We start from the raw sequence: 18457 nt of genomic DNA, 5'->3' as shown, positions 1-18457 counted from the left end.
AACAGGTCTGTGTACAGCAGAAACTCTCTATATACCTTAACAAGCTTCAGTTAGTCCAGAACGCTGCAGCCAGAGTTCTCACCAAAACCAGGAAATTTGACCACATTAGCCCAATTTTGTGTATCTTACATTGGTTGCCAGTTAAATTCCACATTGAGTACAAAATTCTTCTACTGACATATAAAGCTTTGAATGGCTTTGCTCCTCAGTATCTCAGTGACCTTATTTCCTACTATCAACCGACACGCCCACTTAGATCACAAGGTGCGGGCTCATTATTAGTACCTAGAATTAATAAAGTTACGTCAGGGGGAAGAGCCTTTTCGTACAACGCCCCCCAGCTTTGGAATAACCTACCAGTCAGTGTTCAGGACTCAGACACAGCCTCCATCTTTAAGTCTAGGCTAAAAACGTACCTGTTTAGTCGTGCCTTTGGTTAATTAGTTCTCCTGTTAGAAAAAGGTGCAGGTCTGGGACAGAGAGTCCTATGGTAATCTGGGAATGTTGGTGCTGAACTAACTATCTGTCCCTCTTATCTTACCCCCTCATTCCCCTTTCCCTGAGCTGAGCAGCTGCCTGTCCCAAGAGGGTCTGATGTGAACACCACTCAATCACGTCCCAGGGGGATCTGATGCGGCCAGCGCACTGTACAGAAGTGTAAAACTGTATCCACTTATACTGTTTTGTGTCTGTGCTGTTATCCGGTGTCGACCAGAGGAGGATGGGTTCCCCTTTTGAGTCTGGTTCCTCTCGAGGTTTCTTCCTCCTGTTGAGGGAGTTTTTCCTTGCCACTGTCGCCAAGGCTTGCTCACTGGGGGCGTGGACCCGGATTCTCTGTAAAGCTGCTTTGTGAAAACATCTGTTGTGAAAAGGCGCTATATAAATAAATTTGACTTGACTTGACTATATTCAGTGACTTTCCACAGACTAATCAGCCTTTCGGAAAACCCATGCAGACTTGAATGCATGTAGTATACAGGAAAGCTAGATATGAATCCTATACTAAGGCTAAGATATGGTGAGAACTGCAGTGATGGTCCTTATCTGTCATTTGTTCAAAAGAAGCATCGGTTGTCAAGACAAAAGCTGTTTCTAGAAATGTCATTCGATAATGAAGGTGCTTCCCTCTATGGGTACATTTGTCCCATCCATGGAATGTGTTGTGGCCTTTTGTGTTTGTTAAGAATGAATAGGCAGGTTTATCACAGCTGAGCAGTGTCTTAAGGTCATTTTTTTCCTTTACAGAGGAATCTGTAATCTTGATCAGCAGCAAAATTGCTCATGATTTGACTGTGTGATGTGGGTCTTGTTGTTCCACAAAAAATACCATCATAAATGGTGGAAGATGTGCCAAATTCAGTAACTTCCCCAATATTGGCCAGAAGTGCACTGTGGAACTTTTAAAAAGGGTTAATCTGTAAACTTTTATTTGTAGACTTTTCTGTTTCTCAGTGAGAGACCACATTTCAACAGTTGACTTTTAATTACTCCAAGAACTCCAGAATGAAAGTAGCGCCTCCTGCTGTCCGTCTGATATTATACCATCACTGTGTCCTTTAAACAGGTGTTCCATCTTCAGGGAGTTCTGGATGATGAAGGAACAAAATACTCAACAAAGCTGAAAGAGCCTCAAGGGAGATGCTGTACTGCTCTGCCCAGTTTTAACCTCCACCCAGTTTTAAGCTTTGTAACCAAAGGAGGTTCAGTGTGTTCTTCCTCTGTTTGAACAGCAGGAACCATTCTTTCATTCATCCCCCTTAAAAAGGCATGACTTTCACCTTCATCATCATCTCCTCTTCCTCCTCCATCTGTTCCTCTTCACCAATGTTGATTTCACACACGATTTTGACTGATGCGTCTGTAACTCCACACAGAAGATCCTCTGAACAGCCTACACTGCACTGCTTTTCCTCCTCTTCTTCTGCTATGAGAGCAGACCTGGTAGGTAACGCAGAAGTCCTTCATTACTGTACTTAAGTCTTAACTAGTACTTCATTACTTTACTTCAGTCACTTAATACTTTTTACTTTGAATCACTACATTTCAAAAGAAGAATCTGCACTTTTCACTGTGTACATTTTCAAAACAGGCTCATTACTTAATTATCTATTTTATCTCTCTATATATGTATTGATGTATTTTATTTTTCCAAATCTTTTCTATGTGCTGTGAGTGTGATTGACCGTGTTTTAGCTCTGCTGTTGCTAACGGCAGGCTAGCAGCTGCATTCTGATCTCCCTTTTCTGACAGTTGTTTGTGGTGGGAGGTACAGGCTGTGTCAGCTAATGTGGGAGGAGCATATATTAGGGTGAATAGGAGTCCCGTGTAATAGGGGTGTTACGGTGGGCTACGAACACGGAGGCGGTGGAACTGGTGGAACTCCATGAGGACAGCGTGTTGTGTTTGCGGGAGACTCTGAAACGGAGACTCAGTCTGAGATTAAAAAGCTGTAAGTGCTGCTTTAAGCTGGTTTCAGTCCTTATATGTCGGTGTAACTGACTGATGAGGGTCTTTAAATGTCTGTTAGAGCCTCATTGATGGAAACGCTGCTCATCCTGCAGTGATTTAGAGGAGGAGCTGCTGTGATCGGGTTTGGGGAACTTATGTGTTTCTTCACGCTGTGTTTATTAATGTCTACCGTCTGAAATATTCAGATATTTAATGTAAATATCTTAATTTAATATTTGGGTGTCTCAGATGGTGGTTTGTAAATGGGCTGTGTTTCTGAGGAGCAGCAGATGTGGCTTTTCCCTTTCTGTGTATGATATGGAGGTGTTTTTATAAGAATACACAAAGCTTAAAGTGGGGTTATACACTGGCTGCAGCAGTTGATCACGTGATTGTGATTATTCTTTTTTTTTGTATTTATTTGTAGGATATGGATTTTAATGTTACTGCTTAGTATAATATTAAAACTAGTGTTCATCCTGCAGCAAATGACTCAACCAAACTAGTAATATGTTCTGGCTGCAATGAGTCTTTTTAAGGTTGAATCTGATCCTCTACATTACAGATCCGTGGTGTTTATAATGACATGAACTGCATATATTAACCTTCAGATGTTCTTTCAGTAAATTGTGAATTTTGTGGAATTCTCTGTATTTTAGAACCTTTTATTAATGAAGTGAACTTAAACACAAGTAGACTTTACACTAATGTTAGCTCTTTATACTGAGCTGATGTCAGAGAAATTGCATTATTGGTGGTTTTATTGTCTGTAGCATCAGCCTTTTAAAGAACTGAGTACAAAATCTCAGGTAAATGTGACTCAGACAGCTGCTTTATGTTAGCTGGATAACAGTTTGTTATCAATGGCTTTTAGCTAGTGTGGCTAAATATAAACAAAGTCTGTTGAATTCATCATCAAAAAGAGTCCATTATATGTACAAATGTGGAGAATAAATAGCAGTTTATTATAGAACAGTATAAATGATCTGTGAATGTCTGGGCAGGATGTGCAGGTTAATGGCTGGTAGATTAAGAGCTGGTAAGAGGGTCTATGGTGGCTGTTTGAGGTGGTCTGTTTAGAGGGGGGTGTAGTGTGAGAGCTGTGAATGGTTCAGGTGGGGGGTTCAGGTTAATGGCTGGTAGATTAAGAGCTGGTAAGAGGGTGTATGGTGGCTGTTTGAGGTGATCTGTTAAGAGGGGTGTGTAGTTTGAGAGCTGTGAATGGGTGTGGGGTTCAGGTCAATGGCTGGTAGATTAAGAGCTGGTAAGAGGGTCTATGGTGGCTGTTTGAGGTGGTCTGTTTAGAGGAGAGGTGTAATGTGAGAGCTGTGAATGTCTGTGGAGGTGCAGATTAGGAAGAGTATAAGATTGTGTATAGCGAGAGTGTGAGTAGGGGGTGATGGGGCAGGTAGTCACATTCATGATGAAGTCATTCTTCCTGCAGATCCTTGTATTTTTATCAGTAAACAGTACTTCAGTACCAATTAATGCAGATTTGGTGGTGTTTGAGATACAAAGATGTTTATTTGTTTAAATTGGTTAATAGGGCCGTTGCCAAGGCAACAGCACAGAGTAGGTGCTTTGGTAGCAAACATGCAAAACTGAATAACTCTAAACGCATTATTAAAATAACTATAGGCCTTAGTTAATTTCTGATGTAGTGGGTCTTTGATTAGTGCTGTAATATGTAGTAGGGATGTAAATCGCAAGATTCATGATGATACAATCTTACATCGATTCTTTTAACCATCCATCCATCCTCTAAACCGCTTATCCTTCTGGGTCGCTGGAGCCTATCCCAGCTGTCATCGGGCGGAAGGCAGGATACACCCTGGACAGGTCGCCAGTCCATCGCAGGGCAGACAAACAGACATATACATCCACACACACACTCACACCTAGGGGCAATTTAGCATGTCCAATTGGCCTGACTGCATGTTTTTGGACTGTGGGAGGAAACCCACGCAGACATGGGGAGAACATGCAAACTCCACACAGAAACGACCCTGGTCACCCGGCCGGGAATCGAACCCAGGCCCTTCTTGCTGTGAGGCGACAGCGCTACCCACTGTGCCACCGTGCCGCCTTCTTTTAACCAACGATACGATAATTTTTGATATTTGGAAAATGGCCACAGTGTGATTCGGTATGGTACTGGTTTGTTTCAACACGAGTCGATGTGATTCCACACAATCTGTTATATTTCTATGAGTTCACAAATGCAGACAAATCCTAATTTGACCATTTTATTATTAAATGTCAAATACAGCAGTCATAAGCAGAAAACAACATAACAGTAAGTAGATACTGTAAACAAATGCAATTAACATTGTGAAATGAGGTAAGCTAAACAAAGAGTTTTAGTGTAAATCTGTACAGCATTAAAGCTACTTTGCTTAGTACTATTGTTTAGTAGTAGTAAATGACATGTTAACCAAGGATATCGTTGAAAAAAAGACTCAAGTAAGAAAAAAGTGAAATGACCCAACTACTTTCAAAAGAGTGATGAGTATTACGTCTGCCATCTCCTATTTCATTTGCAAGGATATGCGGTCCTATAGTGTAGTAGAAAATGAAAGCTTTCGTGAACTTCTGCACACGCTGGAGCCGGAATACAACATTCCCTCTGGACTACACTTCAGTGAAAGCTGCATACCTAAACTGTATCAAGAAGTACAAGATGACATAAAATGCAGGGCGAACCGCAACATAACAGATGGCTGAACGTCGTGTACCATAGAAGCGTACATAACCATAACCTGTCATTTCATTGACTCTGACTGGCAAATTAAGAATTACTTTCTTCAAACAGCGTTTTGAACGACACACACAGGAGTAAATATTGGGGCAGTGCTGAGAAAAGCATGTGAAGAGGGGAATTTACAAGACAAAAAACCTGCTCTTGTGACCGACAATGTCAGCAAGATGTCCATAGCCGGACAGGCGGCAAATCTCCTAGCAACACAGAAAGGCTTGAAATGTGCCAGTGCGGTACAGCTGTTCGGGGCGAGTAAGACGGGTCGTGTCTTTTTTTTTCATTGCAGCACGGTGGCTACTGCAGTTTTAAAAGAGAAGCAGAAGTTACTTGGACTGTAGACAGGACATTCAAGCACACTGTGCCTATACAGCCACACCATTTTAATGTGCAGGATGAGGCCTGGCACTGTTTTGCTGAGATAATCATGGACATCTCAAGATAAAACATTGTTTTGAAGGCAGCATATGTCCCTCTAAAATCCTAATACACTTCTCTGCGTCAGTGGTACCTTCACATAAATGCAAGTCACCCAAACCATGGCCACTGATGCACCTCGTACCATGACAAATCTTGGCTTTTGCACCTTTCGCTGATTAAAAAGTCTTGATGTGGTCCCTTTCGTCTTTGGCATAAAGAGGTTGACGTCCGTTTATCCCACACATAAGCTGAAACATGGACTCATCTGACCACAGGACACATTTACACTGTCTCTCAGACCGTCTGACATGAGCTCGGGCCCAGAGAACTCAGCAGTGTTTTTTCATAGAATTGATGAATGGCTTTCTCTTTGCATAAAAGTGTTTCAAGTTGCATTTTTTGATCCAGTGGCGTACGGTGTTTAGTGATAACAGTTTTCCAAAGTACTCCTGAGCCCATGTGGCTGTATTTAACACAGCAGCATCACAGTTTCTCATGCAGTGCTATCAAAGAGCTCCAAGGTCACGCATATTCAACAGTCTGAGACTGAGATTTCTCTGGATTTCACAATTTAATGTAGGGTAGATGGTGAAAGACACAAATTCTTAGCAATCTTGTACATGTTCTTTTTGAACTGCTTGATGTCACAAAGTGTGGCACAAAGTGGTGAGCCATGACCCATCTTCACTTGCAACTGCAGAGACTTTTTTGGAAGTTTATACCCAATCATGATACCTTCACCTATGACTTCAATAGATGTTAATGCCTTTTAAGTCAGTGGAAGTTTATAAGGGAAGGAATTGATATATTTTATCAGTCACTAATCTATAGTTTCGAAAGGGTCCATGGCTGTGAAGTGTAAACACTCCAAGAGGTTTGAAGGAACACAATTTATTATGCACTGAATTGTCTATACATGACTTGGAGTAAGGCCTAATAAGATAAATAAGCTCATATGTAGCGAAATTTTTATGCCAGCTCTTTAACCTTGTAAAGCAGAGGATCCACTTACACTTAGTGAAAAATATATGTAGGATGAAACATATTGAGTTTGGGATCACTTTGTTGACCACAGTATGAAATGCTGGTGGTTTTTGAATAAACACAGTCAATTTAGCCAAGTTATTGGTATTATTGGTATTGGTATAGCAACATGACACACAGCTTTTCAACATGACATCAGTGGTTTGTATGTGTAGTTCAGGAAATTGAATAATTAGGTTAGGGTTTCTGCCAGTTGATGGAATTCTTGATTTGTATTAGACTAGTTTTGTTTCATTGCAGATTGAGCTTATATTTCTTTTTTTTCTTACAGAAATGAAAGATGCCCAGTGTGATGTCTTCTCCTGCACTTTCCTACTCAGCTTAAATATGTTTCTGTAAACACAGCAGGACATTCCACCAAGAGGAAAGTTAAGCTGCTGAAACTGGTGATATATATAATAATATGGCATCCAGAAGACGTTCCAGGACTCAGGGGGCATCATCTGGTACCCTCCACATGAACACATCTAGCAGACAAGCACAGAAGCAAAGCAAGGAGAAAAATCACTACTGCTTGGAGTGTGGAAAGAGTTTTACTCGACAGAGTACTCTCAAAATACACCAGTATATTCACACAGGAGAGAAACCGTATCACTGCTCAGAGTGTGGGAAGAGTTTTAATCAACAGAGTCATCTCAAAATACACCAGCGCATTCACACAGGAGAGAAACCCTATCACTGCTCAGAGTGTGGGAAGACTTTTACTGAACAGAGTACTCTCAAAATACACCAGCGCATTCACACAGGAGAGAAACCGTATCACTGCTCAGATTGTGGGAAGAGTTTTATTCAACAGAGTGCTCTCAAAAGACACCAGCGCATCCACGCCGGAGAGAAACCGTATCACTGCTCAGAGTGTGGGAAGAGTTTTACTGAACAGAATACTCTCAAAATACACCAGCGCATTCACACAGGAGTTAAACCCCATTACTGCTCGGAGTGTGGGAAGAGTTTTACTACACAGACTAATCTCAAAAAACACCAGCGTATTCACACAGGAGAGAAACCGTATCACTGCTCAGAGTGTGGGAAGAGTTTTAATCAACAGAGTGCTCTCAAAAGACACCAGCGCATCCACGCCGGAGAGAAACCGTATCACTGCTCAGAGTGTGGGAAGACTTTTACTGTACAGAGTCATCTCAAAATACACCAACAAATTCACACAGGAGAGAAGCCGTATCACTGCTCAGAGTGTGGACAGAGTTTCAAACATTTTAGCACTGCAAGGACCCACAAGTGCACTAAGGGCAGTTTTGGAAATGGCCAGTAATGGCCAATAACTATAACACATCCCACCATTACCATAGCACATCTCAAGAGTTAAAGTCTGCAGGAAACAGTGGTTTCAGGACTGATTTCAAGCTGTTTATGCGGAAAACCACCTACTGGTGTTTTATACTGTTTTTTTTTAAAACATAAAGCATAAAATGAAATGTAAATTCCTATGCTGAACACCAAGTCAGGCCTAAAGTTTGAACTCTGAATGGGAAGCTGTGGTACTGCATATTTTCTCTCCTTTTTCTTTACATTATATGTAAAATAACAACCGAGAAGCCCCACATTTAATAATAAGAGCCTTTTCCTTTCTAATTTAGCAGATCTAAGTTAGTATAGTGTTTCTGATGCAATGGTAGATGTTTTCACACACATTTGACAGTGAGCTTGGCTCTTTATCCTTCTCTCTCTCTCTCTCTCTCAACCTGCTATTTCTTTCTTTAATCTTTTTCAGCTTTTATGACAAATCTTTCCTTTTGTTTGAATCAAGTCATGATATGATTGAAACCTCTCAAATTAATATTAACTCAGAACTACCTCTAAACACAAGAACGCTTTATGATGAAGAGTTGAAGAATCATGCCCATGCTACACTCCAAAGCTGAGAAATTGTTTTTATAAAAGACTCTGTTTCTATCTTGTGTCCACAGCGCCATCCAGTGACTGAATTCAGAACTGAATCTCAGACGACTTGTATTTTGGTTAAATACCAATTATTCTGCACGAAGAGTTTTCTGTGTCATTTGTCATAATTGTTACTCTCAATCAGAAATTGCCATGAGCTTAACGAAGAGCTAGTTATAATGTTTAAATGCATGGTTTTATTTCTTTCTTCTTTATTTTTCTGTCTTTCCACTTTTTAAGTCTACAATAATTGTTTTCTATTAGTCAGGAGGAGGATGCAATTCTGTTCATTTAAAACTACTGTATTTGTTTTCTTCCAGCATTAATAGTGTAAACTTAACTATTGTTTTCTTTTGAAAGGTGTATTTGTTAACGTAAGTGAAATGTGTTTGCATAAGAAATGATATAGACTGTACTAATATGATCGTCAGATTGTCAGAATGGCTTTCCATGTATTATGTTTATGCTGAGTAGATTTAGGACCAAAGGGAAATTATTATGTTCAATGGATTCATGGTGAATTAAAAGCCATGTCTCCCTTATGAATTTCAAATGGCTTATTCATTAACCTCATATGCTAAAACCTATCAAACCTCTCCACCCCAAAAGGAGTGGCTTGCATACGGTAGCATGTAGGTAACCTCTACATGTAGGCCATGATTCTGCTGCATGAAGTTCTTTTAATTGATATAACAGAAAAAACACTAACATAAGCACAAACTTACTGGGGAGGTCACCACCAGCCATACACTTCACCCTTACAATGACCAGCCCGCAACACAAAACGCCCATGCAATAACCTCACTTCCCAACACAGGATAACACAAGTAACACATACACATACCTTTTAACTAACAGACAATGGCGTTTTAACAATGTTTTAACATTTAGCCCCTTTTTTTGGAGGGCCCTTGCCTCCCATGATCCTCTGGACTTCATGAGCTTCAAAGGGCCAGCAAAGGGTTGCTACAATATTTTAGTAAACTGAATTAGAGTATCCCTCAGATAAATTTCATGTATCTGGTTCCTGTATGTATATCAGTGAAAATCCATCATTTAATGCATATTTACTTTGTAATGCCTTATTTACTAGTTCATGAATAAATAAACCCTTTATTGAAGCTATCCTTTGTGTATGTGATGTCTATTTTTTTTTTTATTATTTCAGGCTGTGGTAAATCTTTTCAACACTAGATAAGCTTTACACTGCTTTAGCTTATGAGCAGGACGTCACTAGATATTTAGGGCTAAGCTTTCCCAAACATGCTCCTTAGTAATGGCCTTAAAATTTCTGTTCATCATGAACTTTTAGGGTAGCCTATCAAACGAAGATATTAAAGTCATGCCATGCTATCTACTCTCTTAGATAAGCTGCAGCTTAGAGGTCTCCAATCCCACAGATTCCTGCTGTTCCCCCTGATATAATGGGGGAAGCCCACCTCACCACCCAACAGGTCCCTGCTCATCTGCAGCTGGAGTGCGACGAGCTGAAAAAAGGCTGTCCTTTAGTTGTTTCAGTGGACTCCCAAACAACACAGACAGTAGTTCTGCTCGCTGATGCTGCAGGAGTTCTATGGGCCCTTTGCGTTTGCACAGCAGCTCTGTGACTTCTGCAGGTGATGGCTTCTGTCTGAGGAATGTGACTCTGAGAAAGTCCTTGACTTTGTGGTATTGGAGCAATTATTTGCTTTCTGCCATAGGTGACAGCAGCATGGTTCCAGTGCCACCAGCAAGAGTTACTGGAAGAAATCACCAAGCTGATGCAGGCACATATGACTACAGACCCTGGGACAGGAGCCCCTACACAGCAACCCATCTCTCACTCTTCCCCTTCCTGCACCATGCTTTGGCCTCTAAACTCCTTTCTTGCACTCGAGTCCACTGTAATCCTCCCGATTCTCCCCCTTGTATCTCTCTCAAACTCCTCCCAGCTATTCTCAACATTAACATTCTGTATCTACACAGGTGGGACTGGCTGAGCCCACAAGAACTGGGGTGAAGCCTGGGCAGGTGTGTTGGCACTGTGGGGAGCCCTTGCACTTCCAGGACCACATGGAGGCCGGGACATTGGCCCAGGTTCCTGCATCACCACAACACTTGCCTGATTTAATAGAGATGTACCATATACCAGAGTATTCAAGGGGGTGCACCTTGGTTGATTCCGGCTGTGATCAAACCACAGTTCCCCAATACTTGATTCAAGACATGACTTTAGAGAAGGCTTATTGTGTAAACGTTCGGTGAATGACATTCACTAGGACGTTAATGATTATCCACTGTTGATTTTAGGGGAGAAAAAAATTGTGTTGAGATGGCACTAATTTAAGGAGTTAGTGAGAGAAGTGTTAGAAAAGGGTCCTGCAATAAGAAAAGGTGTGGGACATTCATGACTCTGTGATATTAGGGATGAAAAGCATTGTGTTGAGATGGCATTTAGTCCTCACCTTTCCTGTAATCCTCTAATCTTGGGCACTAATTGGCCTCAATTTAAGGGGTTAGTGAGAGAATTGTTAGAAAAGTGTCCTGCAATAAGAATTCAAGACTCTACAGACAGGCATGCTTCCGGCTTCATCTAGGGCTGTTCCAGTCCAAGAGTGCTCAAGAGACGGCTTATTGGGAGTGGAGGCGCTCTTCCAAATGATCTCCCAAGTAGAGCTGGGCGATATGGCCAAAAACATTATCACGATAAACAAAATTCATATCGTTCGATATCGATACATATCGCAATAAATGTCAATCATTATTTCTTTCACGTTTAAAGGCTGATTTTTGCTCCTGGGTGGTTAATTGTGGTTTTAAACTATCCTTTATGGTCGGAACATGACAAACACTCACCAAGCAGTGGAACATTTCACAAATCTCTCATGGGACAGTGGGATAAGGTGTCTAGTGAGCTGCTTTTATCACCTGGAAAAGCACAGCCGCAGTTTTTGTAATAGTCATAATTTAAGAAAGAAACAGATTATTTTATCTGTCTGGTGACGAGCACTCGGCTACCCGTTACAAATGACATCACAGTATTAAGACACCAGCTAGCGATGACTGGATTTGTCTATAGGTTACTATCGTAGTAGTTTACCGCAATATATCTCACACCAGACAAACGGAGTCCTCCTTTAGGTACATTTAAACTGAAAATAGTGCTTTTGTGTCGTGTTTCATCTACAGTATCATCAATTCTCCGTGTTTTGGAGTGACAGAGCGCTGCTTCAAGTTAGCCAGCAGCTAAAAACAGCTAGCCTGGAAAGCTAGCGCTCTCCCGCTCTCCAATGCCGCACAGCTTCCTCAGTTTACTGTCGTTTAAACCAGGGCTGTAATTTACATGAACCCACTTCTTTCTTTCACTCTCGTTGCTGGGAATGCACTAATACTTAAATATGACTGTCCGAGCGCTGTAACAGCTTAGTTGTGAGTATCAGACGTGATTTAACGCTGCTAAAGCTGGTTAGGATGTCCGGAAAGAGGTGAGTTCACTGCAGGACAGTATAGTTACACCACTGACCTCGTCACTCACACTCGAGCAGACCGCCCGTCGCTCCGCTCAAACAGGGAATGTATAACTCCGCATTTCAGCCGTTGCTAAAGACTCATCTTACTCGTGGCCCCCTCCCTCTCTTATCATGTCGAAAAACTCGGAAGTTCGCCCTCTCCTAGCGACAGCAGAGTAGTGTCGCTTTCTTTGCAGTAGAAAACGCCACCACGGCTTTCGCTGAACGTGGAAGTGTGAGAATGGTGTATAATATCGAACATTTATCGGACATGGCTTATCGCTCTATCGAGGAAAAGTTATATCGCGATGATTATCGTTATCGTTTTATCGCCCAGCCCTACTCCCAAGTTGGGAACACAAAAGAGATCCTTGCTGATCAGGACACTACTTTCATGTCATGCACATTACATGAAGTATACAAATTTTTGGGCATTAATTTGTTTCACACCACTGTTTACCATCATGATGGTTTTCTGATGGCATTCTGTTGGTGATCCGACTGATGTTCGAATGATATTCAAATGCTGATGTGATGGTATTCTGAAGGTTTTTTAAATGGTATTGTGGTGGTGTACTAATTGATGTACTGGCGGTGATCTTATGGTGTTCTGATGGTGTTGTGGTGTTCGGATGTTGTTTTAATGGTGTTCTGCCAGTGTTCTGCTGGTGTTTTAATGGTGTCCTAATGATGTTCTAATGTTGTTCAAATGCAGTTCAGATTGGTGTTCTGGCGGTGTTCTAATGGTGTTCAAAAGCTGTTTCCCAGGTGTTCTCATAGTGCTCTGATGATGCCCTGGTGGTGTTCTGATGTTCTAACGGTGTTTAAGTGGTGTCTAAAGATCTTTTGATTGATGTACTTTTGAGGTTCTGGTGGTGTCCAAGTGGTCTAATAGTCTTCTGAAGGTGTTCTGATTGACATTCTGGTGGTGTCCTAATGGTTTTCTAATGGTACTCTATTGGTATTCTGGTGGTATTCTCATAGTTTTCTGATGGTGTCCGGATCATGATCTAATGATATTCTGATAGTGTTCTAATGGTGTTCTGGTGGTTTTCTAATGTGTTCTGGTGTGATCTCATGGTATTCTTATGATGTTCTAAAGGTGTTGTGACAGTGTCCTGGGGAGGTGGTCATATTCTAAGAGTGTTCTGGTGGTCATCTGATTGATGTACTGATGGTGTGTTGGTGGTGTTTTTACAGTGTTCTGATCATGTTCTGGTGGTGTTCAAAAGAACACCACTATTGGTGTTCTGATTGATGTACTGTTGGTGTTCTGATGGTACTCTGATGGTGTTCTAAGCATGTTCTGATGGTTTTTTAATGGTGGTCTAAAGGTGATCAGATTGATGGTATTCTAATGGGGTTCTAATAATCGAATGGTGTTTTAGTGGTGCTCTCATGGTGGTCTAATGATGTTCTGGTGGTGTTCTAGTGTCGTTTTGAGGTTGTTTGGATAGATGTTCTGGTGGTTTGATGTACTGGTGGTGTTCTTATGGTGATATGATGGATTTATTGGAGATGATCTGATGGTGTTCTAATGGTATTCTAGTGGAGCTCTGACCATTTTCTAATGGTGTTCTGGGGGTGTGCTGATGATGTTTGTAATGGTGTTCTGATTGATGTTCTAGGGATGTTCTGATATACTGACAGTGTTCTGGTGGTGTTCATATTGATGTACTGACAGTGTTCTGGGGTGTTCTGAATGGTGTGTTGTGAAAGTGTTTTCTTCTTTCAAACGGTCTTCTTATTTTGTATTTATCGTGATGTAATGGTGTTTTAGTGGTGTTCTGATTGATGTTCTAAAGGTGTTCTGATGGCGTTCTAAAGGTGTTCTCATGGTGTTCTAAAGGTATTCTTGTGATTTTCTTACAGTGTTCTCATGGGGCTCTAATGGTGTTTTGATGGTTTACTAATGGTGTTGTGATGGCGTTCTAATGATATTCTGATGGTCTTCTAATGGTGTTGGGGCTGTATCCTCATGGTGCTCTGGTGATTGTCTTCTGGAAGCTAATTGATGTACTGACGGTGTTCTGTCGGTGTACTAACAGCATTGTGGAGGTGTTCTGACTGATGTTCTTACATTGTTCTAATGGTTTTCTGGCAACATTCTGATTAATATATAGATATCTGATTAAGATATAGTCTCAAAAGTGACTACTTACACTCTTCGTAATTTTGTACTTTTTTGTTCCTTGTTGCACCTTGTTCCTGGAGGAACATAATTTCACTCCACTGTGTACTTTTACATGGATGGAATGACAATAAAAGCCTCTTGACTCTTGTTTAACACTACATCACAGGCACATTTAAAACCAGTAAGCCAGTAATGTGTTGACATGAACTAGTAATTTTATTAGAGTTTATTCTAGTAAAATTCTAGTAAAATATACTAGGAGGAGCTCACCTCTGCTGGAGTGGACCAGGCAGGTGGTTGGTGTCCGCAGTTGCTATTTTACAGCATCAGAATACCTTGCGTGCAAGAGCTGCAAGAGGTCATCAGCTGAAGCCAGAACATTGTCCCTCACCTAGACATGGGCCATCATGTCCAGTTTCCCTGCCTCCTTACCTCCAGACTGGGATGTGACAGCCAGAAGTGCGGCAGATGTGGCAGAGGGGTTTGGGGAACAGCAGCAGTCAAATCCAGAAACAGCCGGAAGAGCAGCTCTCAGAAGCTTGGCTGCAGAAACAGGTCCAGTTTCTCACTGACAGCAGAGGACTCATTAGAGCTGCATCATCTGGACTGATCACACCTGTTGCCCTGGGAGACCTGCCAGGGTTGCTTCCAGTCCCAGGTTTTGTATGTTGATCGGGACTGCTGTGGGTCCACTTATAGCTGTAACATGTTTTGAGCATAACGGGGCATGTTGACATATGGCACTTCATGAGAAGGATAGCGGTTGGCTGCACCACTGATTCTCACTGCATTTTCATGTGGGACAAAAGTGATCTCCAACCTCTCAAGAAGGCCAAGTGCTCAGAACTGGAGGCTAGACTGATGCGCCCCATAGAAATAGATGTCATGGGCCATATCACCAGGGCTGAAATGGTACTGTACTGCAAGAAGATTGAGGAAAGACAGTCAAATGCCTGCATGGCACAATCTTTATGGGTACCTCCCCATATTGCAGTAGTGCATGTAGTTTTGTACACTGGGTTTAGTATATTCTGTTATGTAGCTCCATGACACTACTGGGTCAGTTCGCTCAACAGCAGACTGAACCAGGTAATAGAACTCATGGAAAAAGTCAGTTTATGCAGCTCTTCTGCTATGATACACTCATAAACTCAATACAGGTTGTTAAGTGACTTAAATAATCATGAGAAAGTTGGGCCAAATATTTTTTTTTTAAATTTGCCTAACATTTAAGGAGTTAGATTTTTTTTACAGTGCACTAAGCAGTGTTCTCTGCTGGTTCTACCTAATATGCTGGAACAACACTCTAGAGACTTTTATGTTTTGAACCTGAACGAGCCTAAGTTAAAACAGTTTTAATTAAAATGTTTTTTTTTAAATATAAATTTTAAAAAGCAATAAAAATTAATGGCAACTGTGAAAACAATAAAATAGTGAATAATAAAGAACAAGATAAAGAAAAAAAATCACAGAAACTAACTTGGTAACAGAAAGTTACCAAGAAAGTAAAGAATCTGGAGGCTCATTTTGGTCAAACTGTAATCACATGCAGTATGAAATATGTACGTTTATGAATGGAAGCAAAACGGACTTTAACCTGCAATTTGTCCACTTTAACCTTGTACAGTAAACAGGAAAGATCTTACTCTCTGTATGCGTTAAAATGGTTGAATCCTGCCGCTGAATCTGTGGTATATAATGTACGTTCTGTTATCTGACTGTTCAGAGTTTCCAGCTAAAGAGATTTGATCTCCTGTGCAGAATGAGCTGTCACCATCTTTGAGCTTTAGACAGAATTCAGCTAGATTAATTTCCTGAAATTGTCTATTTTCTGGCTCTGGTTCACTGAGATGTCCTCCTTTAAGGTCTTTTTACACAAAGTCCATAGGACAGGGAGCAGATGTTTTCTCTGATAGATGAACAGCTTGAGCTCTGCTTTTCTGATCATATTTTTCAGATCTTTTACATAGTTTTTTTAGGAAAAGCAGAGACAGAATCCAGAGGATCATGAATCTGCACATCTTCAGCCAAACGTTCTGTAAAGCTCTCTGAAATTGTACAAAACAAGTCAGCAGTCACGATCATTACACTTTTGGCACAAGGCTGGTTCACTAAAACTGTCAACCCTGTGAAGAGCAGCAGGAAGTTATTGTACATGGTAGTGTCCAAGATGAGAAGCAGAATAACAGGTCTGTGTACAGCAGAAACTCTCTATATTCAATGGCTTTCCATCAGTACAGTTCGGTGAGTGCTCTGGCTTTCCTTACAAACTCACAAGTAATACATTTTTTAAAGTGTGTTAAAGAACTCTAAACTCTTGGTGTGTTAAACTCTTCACAGGTTGAGATGGCAAATAGACACTCCAAGGCCCTTTTAACTACAGACTAAACAGCCTTTCGGAAAACCCATGTAGACTTGAATGTACAGGAAAGTTAGATATGAATCCTATACTGAGGCCAAGATATGGTGAGGACTGCATTGATGTGTTGTGGCCTTTTGTGTTTGTTAAGAATGAACAGGCAGGTTTATCACAGCTGAGCAGATTCTTAGAATTCCATTTCTCAGTGAGAGACCACATTTCAACAGATGACTTTTCATTACTTCAAAAACTCTAGAATGAAAGTAGTGCCTTCTGCTGTCCGTCTGATATTATATCATCACTGTGTCCTTTAAACAGGTCTTCCATCTTCAGGGAGTTAGATGGATGATGAAGGAACAAAATACTCAACAAAGCTGAAAGAGCTAAAAACAAGGGAGATGCTGTACTGCTCTACCCAGTTTTTAAGCCCGCCCAGTTTTAAGCTTTGTAACCAAAGGAGGTTCAGTGTGTTCTTCCTCTGTTTGAACAGCAGGAACCATTCTTTCATTCATCCCCCTTAAAAAGGCATGACTTTCACCTTCTTCATCATCACCTCTTCCTGCTCCATCTGTTCCTCTTCACCAATATTGATTTCACACACATGATTTTGACTGATACGTCTGTAACTCCACACAGAAGATCCTCTGAACAGGCTACACTGCACTGTTTTTCTTCCTCTTGTTCTGCTATGAGAGCAGACCTGGTAGGTAATGCAATCTATTTTATCTCTCTATAATCAATTTTATCTTTCTATATACGTATTGATGTATTCTATCTTTCCCAATCTTTTCTATGTGCTGTGAGTGCGATGGACCGTGTTTTAGCTCTGCTGTTGCTAACGGCAGGCTAGCAGCTGCATTCTGATCTCCCTTTTCTGACAGTTGTTTGTGGTGGGAGGTACAGGCTGTGTCAGCTAATGTAGGAGGAGCATATATTATGATGAATACGGGAGTCCCGTGTAATAGGGGTGTTACGGTGGGCTACGAACACGGAGGCGGTGGAACTGGTGGAACTCCATGAGGACAGCACGTTGTGTTTGGGGGAGACTCTGAAACGGAGACTCAGTCTGAGATTAAAGAGCTGTAAGTGCTGCTTTAAGCTGGTTTCAGTCCTTATATGTCGGTGTAACTGACTGATGAGGGTCTTTAAATGTCTGTTAGAGCCTCATTGATGGAAACGCTGCTCATCCTGCAGTGATTTAGAGGAGGAGCTGCTGTGACCGGGTTTGGGGAACTTATGTGTTTCTTCACGCTGTGTTTATTAATGTCTACCGTCTGAAATATTAAGATAGTTAATGTAAGTATCTTAATTTGTGTGTTTGGGTGTCTCAGATGGTGGTTTGTAAATGGGCTGTGTGTCTGAGGAGCAGCAGATGTGGCTTTTCCCTTTCTGTGTATGATATGGAGGTGTTTTTATAAGATACACAAAGCTTAAAGTGGGTTTATACACCGGCTGCAGCAGCTGATCATGTGATTAAGTGATCATTCTTTTTGTATTTATTAGTAGGATATGGATTAGAATGTCACTGTTTAGTATTATAATCTTTTTAAAATGAGCGTTTGTCCTGTAGCAAATGACTCATCCAAACTAGTACTGGTGTTTATAATGACATTAAGTGCATATATTAACTTTCAGATGTTCTTTCAGTAAATTGTGAATTATGTGAAATTCTCTGTTTTTTAGGACCTTTTTATTAATGAAGTGAATTTAAACACGAATAGACTTTACACTAATGTTAGCTCTTTATACTGAGCTGATGTCAGAGAAATTGCATTATTGTTTTTTTTATTGTCTGTAGCATCAGCCTTTTAAAGAACCGAGTACAAAATCTCAGGTAAATGTGACTCAGACAGCTGCTTTATGTTAGCTGGATAACAGTTTGTTATCAATGGCTTTTAGCTAGTGTGGCT

The 18457-nt window shown here is 41.0% G+C and overlaps 1 protein-coding gene across 1 annotated transcript in view; it reads left to right on the top strand.

Annotated features, from left to right (window-relative positions):
• Window positions 1–18457, top strand: part of LOC118817135 (zinc finger protein 850-like) — a 267264-nt gene that overhangs the window by 40390 nt on the left and 208417 nt on the right. Inside the window, 4 exon segments of the mRNA XM_036583844.1 lie at window positions 6939–7929; window positions 10267–10442; window positions 10532–10642; window positions 14642–14851. Coding sequence (XP_036439737.1) covers window positions 7071–7929; window positions 10267–10442; window positions 10532–10642; window positions 14642–14851 — 1356 coding nt within the window. The 5' untranslated portion in view covers window positions 6939–7070.

The sequence above is a fragment of the Colossoma macropomum genome, unplaced genomic scaffold, assembly GCF_904425465.1.
Source record: "Colossoma macropomum unplaced genomic scaffold, Colossoma_macropomum, whole genome shotgun sequence".
Taxonomy (NCBI): Eukaryota; Metazoa; Chordata; class Actinopteri; order Characiformes; family Serrasalmidae; genus Colossoma; species Colossoma macropomum.
The sequence above is the reverse complement of the archived record's forward strand: the minus strand, read 5'-3'. Positions and strand labels throughout refer to the sequence as shown.